The 14,120-nt window shown below is 40.1% G+C and overlaps 1 protein-coding gene across 3 annotated transcripts; it reads right to left on the reverse strand.

The window, feature by feature from the left end:
- Positions 1-1,657: 1,657 nt before the first annotated feature.
- FAM216B (family with sequence similarity 216 member B) lies at positions 1,658-9,124 on the reverse strand. Of its 3 annotated transcripts, XM_070240317.1 has the most exons (6): positions 8,954-9,124; positions 8,684-8,758; positions 8,033-8,295; positions 6,354-6,466; positions 3,669-3,789; positions 1,658-1,971 (listed from the first exon to the last, which is right to left on the reverse strand). In XM_070240317.1, exons 4-6 carry the CDS (start codon positions 6,450-6,452, stop codon positions 1,787-1,789), a joined length of 405 nt encoding a protein of 134 aa, XP_070096418.1. In that variant the 5' UTR covers positions 6,453-6,466; positions 8,033-8,295; positions 8,684-8,758; positions 8,954-9,124; the 3' UTR covers positions 1,658-1,786. The 3 variants fall into 3 exon arrangements, with proteins under 3 accessions (XP_070096418.1, XP_023477410.1, XP_070096419.1); XM_023621642.2 differs by having other exon boundaries at positions 8,033-8,758; positions 8,954-9,108; XM_070240318.1 differs by lacking the exons at positions 8,684-8,758; positions 8,954-9,124 and having other exon boundaries at positions 6,354-6,460; positions 8,033-8,171.
- Between the last annotated feature and the right edge of the window lie 4,996 nt (positions 9,125-14,120).

Below are 14,120 nucleotides of genomic sequence, written 5' to 3' on the forward strand. Positions count from 1 at the left end.
TATTCATACCTCTTATGGGCCTGTGACATTCACCTGTCAATTAGCTCTTAAAAGCTTCTATCGGAAACAAGTTGCTTCTGAAATGTGTGATATAGGGACACAGTGCAGAATCATCAGTGGCCTCCTTGATATTCTGCATCACTAGCCAAGGCTTGTAGAGAAAATATCTTTGCCCATCAAAAAAAAGTCTAAGATAAAAGTGCATGCCAGAAGTTCAAAGGGATAAAAGCCATCATGGAAACAGTGGGAAGGCTAGTACAGTACAAGTTAGGTCTACCACAAGCCTCTGTCCCTTCACAGGGCAACCCTCTAACTCACTCCAGTTCCATTTGATTTTTTTTCTTCTTTTAAGCCTACCTAATGATTCTTAACTCGCAACTGTAAAGCAACTTACAGTATTGAGGCAGGGCCTGGATTTGCAGAGGTCAAGAAGTTTCTTTACGATTAAGTGAATGAACCCACTGAGGTCAGTATTGGTTTTCCCAAGTCTTCCTGTCAGACTAGTGGGCCAACCACGCCCCTGGTCCCTCCCCAAAAGAAGTCAGGCAGATCTCAGAACCAGTATTGGGAGTTTTCAAAATCTCATGAGAAATGTTACATCTTCTATGTTAATGATTGCAGAGAGAGAAGATAATAAAAACCATCAATGAGTTCAAGGAGTTGCTTTTTTTTTTTCTCATAACAGTGCAAAATCTTACTTTTAGTACATCCTTTGTCAAGCAAGTTTATATTCCATCTCAACTGACTCCTTTTATGGGCATGACAAAATCATTGGCTGATTTGAATGAGGAAAGGGGGTTGAACATTCAGAAAGAAGATGAAGAAAAGGCCTTTTGTATTTTGACTTTATGTGAGTACTGGTGACTAATTTTTAAAAGACAAGAAAATCACTGGTGATGAAAATGTCTATTAAGTATAACAAATATAGTACTATGCCATTTGTATAATGATCTGACTCCCTGTTATCTCATTTTTTAATCTCATTTTTATCTCATTTTTTTCTTATTTGTATGGTCTTGTGTCCTTTGCTTAAAACCATTAAGGGTACAGAATAGTTAGACTTGAAATCAGTTCTTTGGGGCTCTTTCTTGTTCTGCTGAGAGTGTATCTTCAGCTGCCCAGGGAAGGTATGTGCACAAATTCTCTTACCTGTGTCAAGGTCAATTACAACTGTGTAGAATGAACTCAGATGTGGCATGTTGACAAGTCCAAGTTTCAAGAAGATGTAAAGGGATTGAGTCAGGCAAGAACCAGAAGCCACGGGGGCAAGTCGAATGCTGTTGCTTGATGCAGAAGAAGAGAGGAAGGAGGACATGGAAATGCATAGTCCAGTTGCTGCTGAGATGATGTGGCTCCAGAAGCCCTGCATGCTCAGTGTTACCACTGTGTTGGTTTGCGTATTTTCAATATATGTAGTGAGTGGCTGGTAGGGAATGGTCACTCAGTAACAGAGGACTTGGCACCCTCTGGTCACTCGTTCCCTTGCACTCTTCTTGGGACTTCTCTGGCTGTTCTAATTCAAAGGAAGCTTTTACTTTGAAAGCTTCAAAGGTCATTTCACTCTATAGATTATGTATAAGATTATATATGAGCCTCTCAACTCATTTTTGCTGGTAAAATTTATGTGAATGGAAGAGAGATTATTTCTACGTTCGGGTTTGTATTAGAAGTTATTCTTTTATTGATTCTCATTCAACAAATACACACTAAGCACCCACTAGGTGCCAGGGGTACATGAGCAAACTACATATTTCAGAGCATATGCAAAGCCTCAGTTCCTGAGGGATCAGAGCCCTGTGCTTTGCACCCTGGGTCGAACAGCAGACACAGGGAGTGCTGATGGCCAGGTTCTTATCATGGCCGAAGGCTTCCGGGAGACGGTTCCCTGAGGAGCTACCTTGGCTGAGGCTCTCTTGGTTGACTCTCTGAGTACAGTGGCACAAGCCAAGGCCTCCTGTTGAGTAATGTAGCCTGGGGGAAAGAAATGAGAGAAACATCAAAGTCAACAATTTTACAAAACAGATAAGCAAACAGCACTGCCAATATTCACATATTCACAAAATTTCCCCTACTTTCCAGGGTAGAAATCGTATGTTTAGAGTGCCCGGATTGTATGATCTTTGAGGGCAGGAAGTGTACTTTTCTTCTTTTCGTTTCTCCTTCCATAAATTAATAAATACTTAGCCTTGAATAACATGACAAATCATTTGGAGAGGTACTTGAGCCACGAGGAATCTTTGCATGAATTGTTTATCTTCAATATCAAAACTTTCTTCCAATCAGACAGAGACATATTTGATCTCTCTCAGTCTTTTTAAAGCATAGTCTGCAGACCACCTACTACAGAATCAGCTGGCTGAGCCCACATTTAATAATACTTCCTAAAAATGCAGATTTTGGGTTCTAATCCATGACCTTCTGAATGCAAACAGAGAGTTAGGCCTGGAAATCTCCATTTTAATAACATACACAGGTGGGTTTTATGTGCACTAATCATTGAATATCTCTGCTTCTGGTTTCATTGGCCTCTATGCAATTTTATGCTACAAACGAAGCTAGTAGATGATGCATCTGCAACACTTCAGATAGTCATGGGGACCAGGCTAAATCCTGGCTCTGCTATTTACTAGGTTGCATGACCCTGGTCAAGTTACTTAACTTATCTGTGTCTCAATTTTCTTTTCTGTGACATGTGGGTTATAAAGGCACCTACCATGTAGAGTGTTTGAGTTTTAAATCAGAGAGTACACGCAAAGTACTTAGAACTGTGCCTGGCACGTAGGAAGCCCTAGTAAAAGCTAACTATTGTTCTTTTTCTTGTTATTAAATCATTTGCAAAAACCATGTCCTCCTTTTGTGCAAATACAGGAATGACAATACAAGGTTGATGTGCTAATGCCAAGTGATCAGTTTGCCAAAAAAATGCTCTATGGGAGTTAGGAGAAGAGTGCAACAGAGGCTGGCTGGGGACAGAGAGCCTTCCCTAGGAAAAAAGGGATTTAACAACAATACAACTTTCAGTAGGTTGTTTCTTATAATCTATGAAGGTCTTTCACAACCATTATTTCATTTGTGCTTCATAAAATTTCCTGAGGTTAGTAGAAGAGAGACAACAGAGCATGTGGGTGAAAATGTGTGATGTCTGGAGGTGGCAGTCCTAACTGACATTTATGATCTATAGGATGTTGGTCAAGTTAGATAACCTACCTGAGTTGCAGTTTCCCCTAACTATAACGTGGGGAGAAAATGAGACATTACACGTAGAGCTCCTAGCACAATGTCTGGAACACGGTGAATGCTCAATAAATATAACTATCATCGTTGTGAGTAAAACAAGCCTTTGAGTTTGCACAACCAGCAAGGGGCTGAGTTGAGGTCTGAGCCCATTGCCAGTTCTACTAGATCAAGTTCCTGTAAATTTCAGATAGTTATTGACATATTGTAACAATCCACACTCTGATTTCTTTAAACTCTCTTAGTTTGCTCATAAAACCTTGCTTTCTATTGTTAGGGATAGTAATTTTTAAACTTGGCCTGCGAACTGTGTTGATAGAATAGCATGCTGGCAAAGGCCATTCTACTTGAATAATTCATCTGGAAACTTGACCTCCAGCTGCAGCACGAGTACCTTTCTGAGAGACTGGTTCAGATCAGGTTGTTAAACTCACCGAGCAGCTGCTGGTGCTGAAGGCTGTGAATATAGCGGGTCTGTAGGGCCTCCCACTGGGGCCTGGAGCTGTAAATCCTCATGATGCTGTAAAAGTAACGCTGCTGCCCTTGCGTTAGATCCTGTCAGAGCAGAGCACGTGATTTGGATGAGTTGGTGGCGTTCTGTAGCATTAAGTGTGGGATGTATTCAAAGCTGACTTCCAAAGAAATAAGATGCTTCTCTCTCTCTCTGTCCTCTATCTGTCTGTCCGTCTCTCTATACACACACACACAATTGGCAACAACAATTTGGTAGTTTCCTCTCTTAGTTTAGACAGACTTCCACTGGCCTGCGTGATGGTAAAAATGAGTAAGCAAAGATTCTAGGTAAGTAGGTCAAAGTATTGGGCTGAGGGAGACCCAAGGATTTTTAAAGTTTTTTATTGATCTATTAGAATCCTTATTGAGGAAGGTAGGCTATGAGAATTTACGCAGGGCCTCAAATACGCCAGGCCTCTGGACGGGTAAGAGAGAACTTCCCACTGAGAGTTCTCAGTAAGCAGGGGGGATAGACAGATGAGCAGATGGGAAATGTGATAAGGGTCCAACATCATTGGTAAAGAGGTGCTATGAGAACAAACTCCATCTAGCAGTCAAGGAAGGCTTCCTAAATGAGACGACCAACACAACTGAGTCTGAACGGGGAGGAGGAAGTCTCTGAAGGACTCGAATACTGATTCTCAAAGAGCATCAGCACCGCCTGGGGAGATTCTTAGAACTGCAAATTCTCAGGTCCCATCCCAGATGGACAGAATCAGAAACTCGAGGGAGTGGGGCCCAGCACTCCAGGTTGTAACAAGCCCTCCAGGTGATTCTGATATATTCACACTAAAATTTGAGGACCAATGGACTGGAAGAAAACGGAAGGCTAATTAGTGGGAGAAAGTGGTACAAATTTTCTTGTGGGGCACAAAATATCCGGGTACACTAGAAACCAGACTTTTTCTTTACTTCAGCCAGAATGTAGAGTCTGAGCTGGAAAAGGCTGTAGAATTAGGCAGGGGAAGATCATGGGAGCCTTTTATGCTAAGAGTTTAAAGATTATCTTTTATATGAGGAGCCATTGAAGGTCTTTATTTAAGGCAGTGGTTCTCAACAGGAGTGATTTTTGACCCCAAAGGGACATTTAGCCATGTCTGCAGAAATTTTCAGTTATTGCAAATGGTGGCGGGGGCAGGGGGGTGCTATTGGCATTCAGTGGGTAGAGGCCAAGGATGCTACTGAATATCCTACAGTGCATGAGGCAGCCTCCCACTCTCTTGCAACAACGAATTATCCAACCCAAAAAGTCACACTTTAAACTGACCAGATTTGCATTTTACAAAGATTATTCTGGCCCTGCTGTCGAGAATGGGCTTAAGGGAAGACAGACCATTGGTAGAGACCATTTAGAAGATTACCATCTAGAGCCAGGGAGGAACAATAGGCCTGGACAACAATTACCATTATATACCTAATATTTCTTAAATGCTTATTATATGCAGATGGGGAAACTGAGATAGCATCAACATTCTAGAAAATTCAAGATAAAATATGTTCACCCTAAGCCAAAAAATTCAAAACAATGACAGAATTTTCAAAACTAGTTGATAACTATGTAATAAAAACTAAATGTAAGATAATTATATAGAAAAGTAAAATAACTTTCAGGGCTGGCCTGTGGCATAGTGGTTAAGTTTGCATGCTCCTCTTTGGCGACCCGAGGTTCACAGGGCCTGATCATCAAACCATGCCATGACAGCGTCCCACATACAAAATAGAGGAAGATTGGCAGAGATGTTAGCTCAGGGCTAATTTTGCTCACCACAAAAAAAAGTAAAATGGCTTTTATCCACTAAAAATTTTATGTGGAGCTGAAATCTGGGTCATATTCTTTTGGGGGGTAGTCTAGAGACCTTATACTTAATATTGAAAATATATCCAGAGAGAAAGTAGCTGAACCAAGTGCTTTGTAATTTGAGACATCATTTCAGCTTTGCAGTTCCTGAATTAGATGTTTTAAAAGATAATGTATTTGAAGAAGAGAATGGATTCCTAATTAAGCCTTTTCAAATGATTGAGAACAATATAATATGAAAATTGCAAGCCAATTTCAAGAGCAAATCTCCAAAGTGTAATGGGAGTTTCCATTATATAAGATAAAACCTTAAAAGTTATGGTTTTATTTAACAAGGAAAAAAAGAAATGACTACTTCTTTTCCTTAGTAGAACTCTGAACTCCCTAATGAGAAGTAACAGGTGGCATTCCTAATATTCTTACCCTGTTGCTTGAGGGGATGGAAGAGAACCAAAATTTTTACAGAGAATATTTATGAGAATGGCTTTAACTAATTTTGACCGAAAGGAGCTAATATAGCTCTTCATCAGAGAGCCACAATGTGACCAGTTAGTGACTTTCCCATCACTGGTAGTGGGTCAGCAATGAAGATGTGACCATCTACTGGAGCTCCTGAAATGGGATGGGTACAGGACTAGATGATCCAGGTGCTCATTCATTCACTCACACACGCAGTCAATATGCACCAAGCGCCTACATTGGGCCCGGTGTTCTCCCTAATGCTGGGTAAGCAAAGAATGCTGAGAAGTCCTCAGGCCTTGAAGAAGAGACAGACAAGCTCTGTCCATCTGTGCACAGTATGCTGTACCTTCAGCAATGAAGTGTCAGAGGCAGAGGGAGGCACTCGGATGCGAGGAATCCGTGGAACATTTCGAAGCTTTTGTTGTCTTTTCTGTTTTCGTCCCATTCTTTATCCTATACCTCCAAGGAACAACAAAGCATAGCATAAAATTTCATTTCGTTCAACCAGTTTTGGGGCTGTACCTAAGTCAATAAGTAAGCAAGTAAATAAATAAACAAATAGATAAATATTATTTATTTCTAGGGATAAGAAATTTTCTCACGTCTCAGAGTAACCGGACCTCACCACACTGCCCTTTTCCCTCTTCTCACCCCTTATTTGTGGAAGGAATCATTCAGAACCCTTTGTCTTTCTGCTTCACTCTGCGTTTGGAACAGGTGGGTTGTAGAGCCATACTGTGTCACAACAGTTATTTCTTGATAATTTAAAATAGTATTTATTATCTTATCGGATTCTAAAAGTAATAAATGTCTTATGGAAAATGTGGAAAAATTTGAAAATTGAAGAACAAAATAAGATCATCCATAATCTAACTGTCTGTAACTATTGTTAACATTTGATTGACTTCCTTTTATTTTTTTCTGCGTGCATTGTGTGTGATTTTAGAAAAGGGAGACAATACTCTGTGTTGTGCACTTTCCCATCTCATTAAATAACCCTTGAAAATATGATTTTTCATGGCAATATAGTATACTTTTGCATCATTCTCCATTTCTCGTACATTTAGAACTGAAATTTTAGAGCACTGTACTACAAAAGAAACTATTAAACCTAGCAATGTTTCTTACTACTTGCCTGACAAAGATACAAAACAAAGGAGTCAAACCTGCTATGAGTAAGTCTCTTTTTCATGTGGTTTAGGGTTTAGAATCTGAGGAGTATATAATTATAGGATACCTAACAATCAAGGAAGAATACACATACTGCAATAGGGTTGCCAAGGCACAGAGTGGAAACCCCGAGCATTTCCCCTCTGCTCACTCTTTCACCCTTGTCTACAGCATCTCCCCCATCAGGTTGTTTGATTAACTGAGATCATGAGTCAGTTCCTCTCTCTCTCCCCTCCCCTATTGTATGCTCACACACATGCGCACACGTGAGCACACACATGTACACAAACTCAAGAAGTATTTTAACATGTGAGAAGACTCTGATTGGTTCTGATTTCACAGATCTAAGGCTCAGATCTTCCAGAAGAGAAATTTATTAGGGAAGCATCAGTCAGCATCTCTGTGTGTCCTGTTTCCACAATATAAACTTATAAATTAAACCATAAATATTTTATTTAATACTGCTTTCCTTCAACATGCACTCCAGAAACCATACCATCCAAGATATACTCTCTTAATATCCTCTGTGATAAAAGCCTACACTCTATCCTGTACTCAAATCATCTCAATAACCTCCTCCTACTTTCCAGATCTGTAGAGAAGAGCATAAATATTCTTTAATGCTAGAAAGATTTCTCCTCTCCTCAAATAGCAAAAGGAAATGACTGACAATCTCTCTTGTGGCAACAATTCACATGTACTTTTCTTGGGCTATTGCAGAGGAAATCCATCTTACCTGTTCAAGTGGTCTATATCTGATGAAGTTTGGTTAAAATGCTTTGGGGAATTCAGGGAGGAAAACTCTACAAAATAACATCTGGAACAAAAAGACAGATTTGCTTAAAAGGAACTTACCCTCTATTTTAATCTCCCCTTTTGTAAAAGCTGGTATGCGTATTCAATGTAGTTTTCTTGCAGGGTCTCTTTCTTCATGCAATGTTGGTAGGGAAATTCAGTCTGTTGATGAGCTGATATCCAAGCAACATCGTGTGATGAAACAAAGAGCTGGGGAAGCTTGGCTGCACGCCTTTTCCTGCTTCTAGACAGCATTCAATTGCACAGGTTTTTTCTTCCTAAGCTTGTGTCTAACCAAGTGCCAATTTCTAAATCTACCTTATCTGCGTTATATGCAGACATGGGGGAGGAAAGTGCATGGAGACAGAGAGGTCAATTATTAAAGGTCAAGAAATTCATCACAGCAACAGGCCATTACATGAATATCTCCCAGATTTGGAGTCAGTAGCCCCCATCCTGATTGCTCATAATGATGAAGGAATGGTTCCTAAATATAGAGGTACGGGCATGAATTTGACTCTGGTAACCTATGGAATTGTCCCATAGTTCAAAATAATGTTCTTTTTTTGGGAAAAGTAAGATATTGTCCATATTTGATTTTGGATAGAGCTACAAAAGATGATAATGAACCTATGGCACAAGATTCTTGCCCACATTCACCTCATCAGCATAAGCCTCACATTTTTACCTAACTCATGAGAGCAATCTTACCCCTTCCTCTCGCTAGCGTTATGATTACAAACTTCTTTTCTTCCTTGAGAATCCCCCTTCTGAATGCCAGCTTATCTGTAAAGATGAAGAGTTCTTAGAGAAAATGGAAGAAGAAATACCAAAAGAAAACCATAAATTCAAAATTCTTAAGAGGCAAAGGGAAAGGAAAAAACAAGGAGATCATAGTGATGAATTGTATGGCTTAAAGAAGAAAGAAAGGACTCAATAGACACAAAAAGTTTGCATTTTTTCAATAATTTAAATGCCAACCTTCTGGGGAATAAGCATGGCACAAAGAAGAGTCTTTGAATGCCCAGGAATACCACAAAACCTCTCACTGGATCCAAGAGGTTAGTGATTCCCTCCCGAGAGATAAAGAACAATTGTAATGCAGAGTCGACATTGTCACTTGAGTCTTCCTTCAATGTTTTTCCAGGATATGATGAAATACTTTCTAGGTCATACCACATCTCCTGACTATTACACACATATGCTGATTCATAAGAGCCTGAATTAGTCCCTGCCCAACCAGAAAAACAGATACAGATCTAGGTGTTTGACAGAGAGGGAATTTAATGTAAGGAATCTGTAACACAAGTATTGGAATGGGCTGGAGGAGCAAAATAAAAAAGGTTAGCTTATCCAAAGTTTATCAATTACACTCAGCTACTATCATATCAAGCTGGAAGACAAAGGGAAAATGATTTTATCCAGAGTCCATGAACACTGTGCTGTTGAGGCTGTTTCCACTGGGACACTGCTGCCTGAGCAGATCTAATACTAAGATCTACTACTCACTAGCCACTCCTGCATCTATGTTCTTTCCAACTCTGCTAATGTTACAGTTGTTATCACCACCATCACTGCTCCTCCTGCTGCTATTGCTGATGTGATTGCTGATGCTGCCACTGCCACAGATGCAAGCAGAAACCATGAAAATGGCTTCTCCTTTCCTCCAGCTTTCTATCTTCCGCCTCCCTTTGATGCCAGCTGGTGAGAGATTCTGTACAATGTATTTTTCAGTCTTCCAATTACTGTGGTAAAGGGAAGGATATAGGAGGGTAAGAATGAAGCTGAGAGATAATGGACATCCCAAGACATGGGAATACCATCAACAAAAATGTAAGAGGTACCTCTGGGATCTACGAAGTCAGGCAGAAGGCTGAAGGGCTTAGACATATGGTCAATGTTTGCCTAATACCACTAAAGTCTGAAATTTTATAAGAAAAGACAAAATAGAAGATAATTAACTAGCTCTATAGATGGTGTCAAAGAAAAAGATATGAACTTTTGGACAATAACCTAAGATTTAAGAATGATGAAACAGTGTGTATCATCAGTTTTGAATAAAGAAATGGTTTTCCCAAAGACTAGATAGACTTTTCCAAAGGAATTAAAACTGACTATAAAAGAAGTAAATAGAAACACTCATTATCTAATCATTATAGAGAATATAATTTCAACTATTGGTAAAAAAGATGCTTACTATTTCATAGATGAAATATTGGTACAGCAATGGGACACAATGCTTAAGACATTGGTGTGTCTACATTCCAATGCTTAGACTGGGTAATAAAGTGTTTTTATAGGATATTGGGGTAAATATAACCTCATGGGCATTACCAAATGAGGAAGAGGGACCCATGATTGGAATCTGAGATGAGGTTAAACGCTAATTCAAAGAATCTAGTCTGCTAGAACAAAAGGCAGAGCATTGCTGTATGTCATGGAGATAAGTACTTCCCTGAAAAGTCATGAACCTGCGGGGAAATTACCTGCTCATATCTTTCTGCTCCTGCTCCTGTCCAGCATCCCTTAGCTGCAGCGATCTCCACGGGGTTAACTCTGCCAGGCACGGTTCTCCTCCCTTGGCTACCCCAAGCCCTCAGAGGGCATCAGTGCACTATAATGAAGTGAAGGAAGTGTCCTTTTCCTCACTCGGTGCTGCTGTTTATCACCTGGACTCCTGAGTGTCCCCATTTAGAGTTCTCACTGTCTTTGTTGAACTCTGCTTTCTACGTAGTACATCGGGGTCAATCTCGTTTGGTGGGGATTGAAATGGGGGTTGATTATTCCCCTATTATCTTGTTTTTCTCCTCTGGTCGTTTCACAGAAAACTCCTATTTCTTCAAGATCCCCAAACAAAAGCTCTCACACACCAATCCTTTAGGGGTCACTGGTCTCAAAAGTGAGAAAAGTTAGAGTCCCAATTTGGGCTGTAAGAGCCACTTTTAGTGAATGAAAACTACTTTGGACACTTAGAAGCAGCGATTATCAGCAAAGGAAAAGCTGGGTATGATCACATATGTGGTAAGGACTTTGGGAAAAGAAATTGTAAGAGTTCTGAAAAAAAACTAAAATGGACTATAACTAAAGAAGGAAATGTCCAGAGATTTGATTTTGACTCTATAATCCCCAATAAACGCTATGGGAGAAAGAGGTAAGATATCAAAAGGAACTAGAGTAGGTGCACTGGGAGCTTGCAGACAACTCTAGAGGCCAGGGCTTTTTAAAAATTGTAAGAATTTACAAAAAAGTTTTTTCATGAGGGATTAGCAATGGTCCTCTGAAAACAGATCCTATGGCACAGCTATTAAGTAGTAGAGCCAGGACTCAAACCCAGGGTTTCCTGAAGTCTATGATTTCTCTCCTTGGACTCTGGAACTAAAAGGGAATTCAAGCAACATGCACATTGCTGTAATAGAAAATTACTCCTCCTATCCAGCCATCGTCCACAGACAAAATTAGTGTATCTTGGTTCTTTCCATCCTTGGGGTGTGTTCTGTTCCCATCTGGAATACTGCTTGGTTGAGTAAGAGGAGGCTACAGTTTCACAGACTTATGGCCATAACTCTGGAGCCAGATATTAATCTTATTCTACCAAGTCATTGACCTTCTAATAAGGCTCCTGGGAAGGCTTCACGTGAAAAGACGTCCAGCAGGCTGGTCCCTGCCCTCAAACCTGCCCAGGCATTTCCAATTTCACAGAAGATGTGGTTGTGAAGCTTAAGACCTTGCCCATGAAAACACTCTTCACACATATTCTGATTTTTTAAAAAGTAGATTGAGGGCCTGGCCCCGTGGCCGAGTGGTTAAGTTCGCGTGATCTGCTGCAGGTGGCCCAGTGTTTCATTGGTTCAAATCCTGGGCGCGGACACGGCACTGCTCATCTAAACCACGCTGAGGCAGCGTCCCACATGCCACAACTAGAAGGACCCACAACGAAGAATATGCAACTATGTACCGGGGGGCTTTGGGGAGAAAAAGGAAAAAACAAAAATCTTAAAAAAAAATTTAAAAAAAAAGTAGATTGAATAAAAATACCATCTATCACTTAATGATGGATTAACAGAACAATTTATTTTATTTTTTTATTGAGATGTAATTGACATATTATAATATTAGTTTCAGGTGTACAACATAATGACTCCATATTTGTATATATTGCAAAATAATCACAATAAATCTAGTTAACATCTATCCTTATATATATATTTAAAAGATCAGTACTGACAGCTGTGTTTTTAAACAATGTCTTTGTTGCTGTTGTTAATAGGGATAGGGTTCTGAGACTTTTAGGTGTTATACACCTGGTATTTCTGCAAATGATCAGGTGCCTTATGAAATCTTCACGGACAGATAAGTACAATTTGAAGCTTGTTAAAAATCTATTCTAGAGGTGCTGATTAATGGGTCAGTGACAACCTGGATAAGTTTTTGGTGGCATGCCCTGATCTATTCCATAGTCTCACCAAGCTCTTGAATGAAGACATAGTAGGCAAGCTTACTAAGTTTTCAGATGACAAAGATCTAGTTTCTAGATGACAGAAATCTAGATGGGATGGAAAAGAGTAGATGGGAGAATCAGGATACAAAAAGATCTTGACAAAGTGATGGACTACATCTAATAGGATGAAATGTAATAACCATAAAAACAAGATTCTGCATCAGAGCTTCATTTCCAGTTGGAAAAATACCAAAAGGGAATTTCGGGTTTAGTATCAATTCAGGCATAGGGAAAGTCAATGCAGAATGGGTTAGTGAGGCTGCCAGAGGGATTCACGAGTATGTAGGCTGCATCAACAGAAGTATAGTTTCTAAAACAAGGGAGAAGTTGGGACTGCTCTGGTGTGCTTTGTGCTGCAGTGTTGTGTCCACAAAAGGGATATAGGCTAACTGAGATGTGTGGCTAAAATAGAGGTGTTATGTCATAGGATGAGCTGGCACATACTAAAGAGCTGTCGAATCTGGAAAGGACCTATGGCAGAAGGGATGGGGGTGGACGAGAATGCCTAACAAAGTATTTGAAGGGCTCACACTTTTAAGAGAGATTAGACTTACTCTGAATAACCCTAAAAAGTAAAAATTAGGATTAATTCGTAGAAACTACAAGGGATACAAATTTTTGTTGAAGTGAACAACCTCAGGAAAGAAGGAGCTCCCAACTCCAGAAGTCTTAAGAAAAATAGACCCTCTTGATGAGAATGCTGTACAGCGTATTTAAGCATCACGCCGATTGCTGATCCTATAATTCTGTTACTCCAAATGTCGTATGTTAGCCAGAATATGTTACCAGCACTCCCATTGCGCCATCCACCCCTTCCTGATGCTGTCCATCCTTCTCTCCATAAGTTTCAGCATTCTACGCGTTAATAGAAACAACAAAATTCATCAGTTCTTATGTAACTATTGCTTATTATGCATCATTCTAAGCACATTATATATATTAACTCATTTAAGCCTCGTAACAATACTTTGAGGTAAGTGCTATCTTTGTTCTACTTCTGAGGAAATGGAGATAGCGAGGTGAAATAACCTGCCCATTTTCCCACAGCCAGTAAGAGGCAGAACTGGGACCTGAACTCAGACAGTCTCGCCAGCATCTGTGCTTTCAGTGGCGCCAGTGAGCTCTGAAATGAGGAGTCAGTGGAAAGGGCTTGTCTCCCCTCCTCTTCCTTTTTGCACAGGAATCTCACTTTTATATTCCCTTGGCCCAGGTGTGGTGAGGAGACAGGGAGGGTCGGAGAGCCCTTGGAAGATGACCAAATTAAAAGATTCAAGAAGTAACTTCGCTACACATGGAACACTGCGATGTGGAGAGTAGGTGCACACTGGAAGTGAAGGAAGATTCTCTGAAGGGAATGAAGCTCTGTATCCATCAGCGTGGTTATGGGGAATATGGTTCCTGGGGGAACATCCTAAATGCTTGGGTATCCAATGAATTAGCTGGTAATGTTGACTGAAAGAGCCAGTGAAGTCAGAAATTACAGCTTAGTACATGACATCTGGTCGCAAACCAGAAATAATTCCTGGAATTGTCAAATATGTTAGCTTGTGTTATAAAAACTAAAAATCTTAGAGTTAAGTTGTTCTAGGTTTCAATACTGACATGAATCACTTAGGATACATTCAGCTGCAGGTAACAGAGATCCTCAAC

The sequence above is a fragment of the Equus caballus genome, chromosome 17 (genome assembly GCF_041296265.1).
Source record: "Equus caballus isolate H_3958 breed thoroughbred chromosome 17, TB-T2T, whole genome shotgun sequence".
NCBI classification, from domain to species: domain Eukaryota; kingdom Metazoa; phylum Chordata; class Mammalia; order Perissodactyla; family Equidae; genus Equus; species Equus caballus.

Coding starts and splice junctions, on each gene's coding strand:
- FAM216B (XM_070240317.1), bottom strand. CDS start 6,452: ATGGGACGAAAACAGAAAAGACAACAAAAGCTTCGAAATGTTCCACGG. Junction 3,790..6,353: donor CTGACACTTCATTGCTGAAG/GTACAGCATACT, acceptor CTGCTCTGACAG/GATCTAACGCAAGGGCAGCA. Junction 1,972..3,668: donor TCAGCACCAGCAGCTGCTCG/GTGAGTTTAACA, acceptor TCTTTCCCCCAG/GCTACATTACTCAACAGGAG.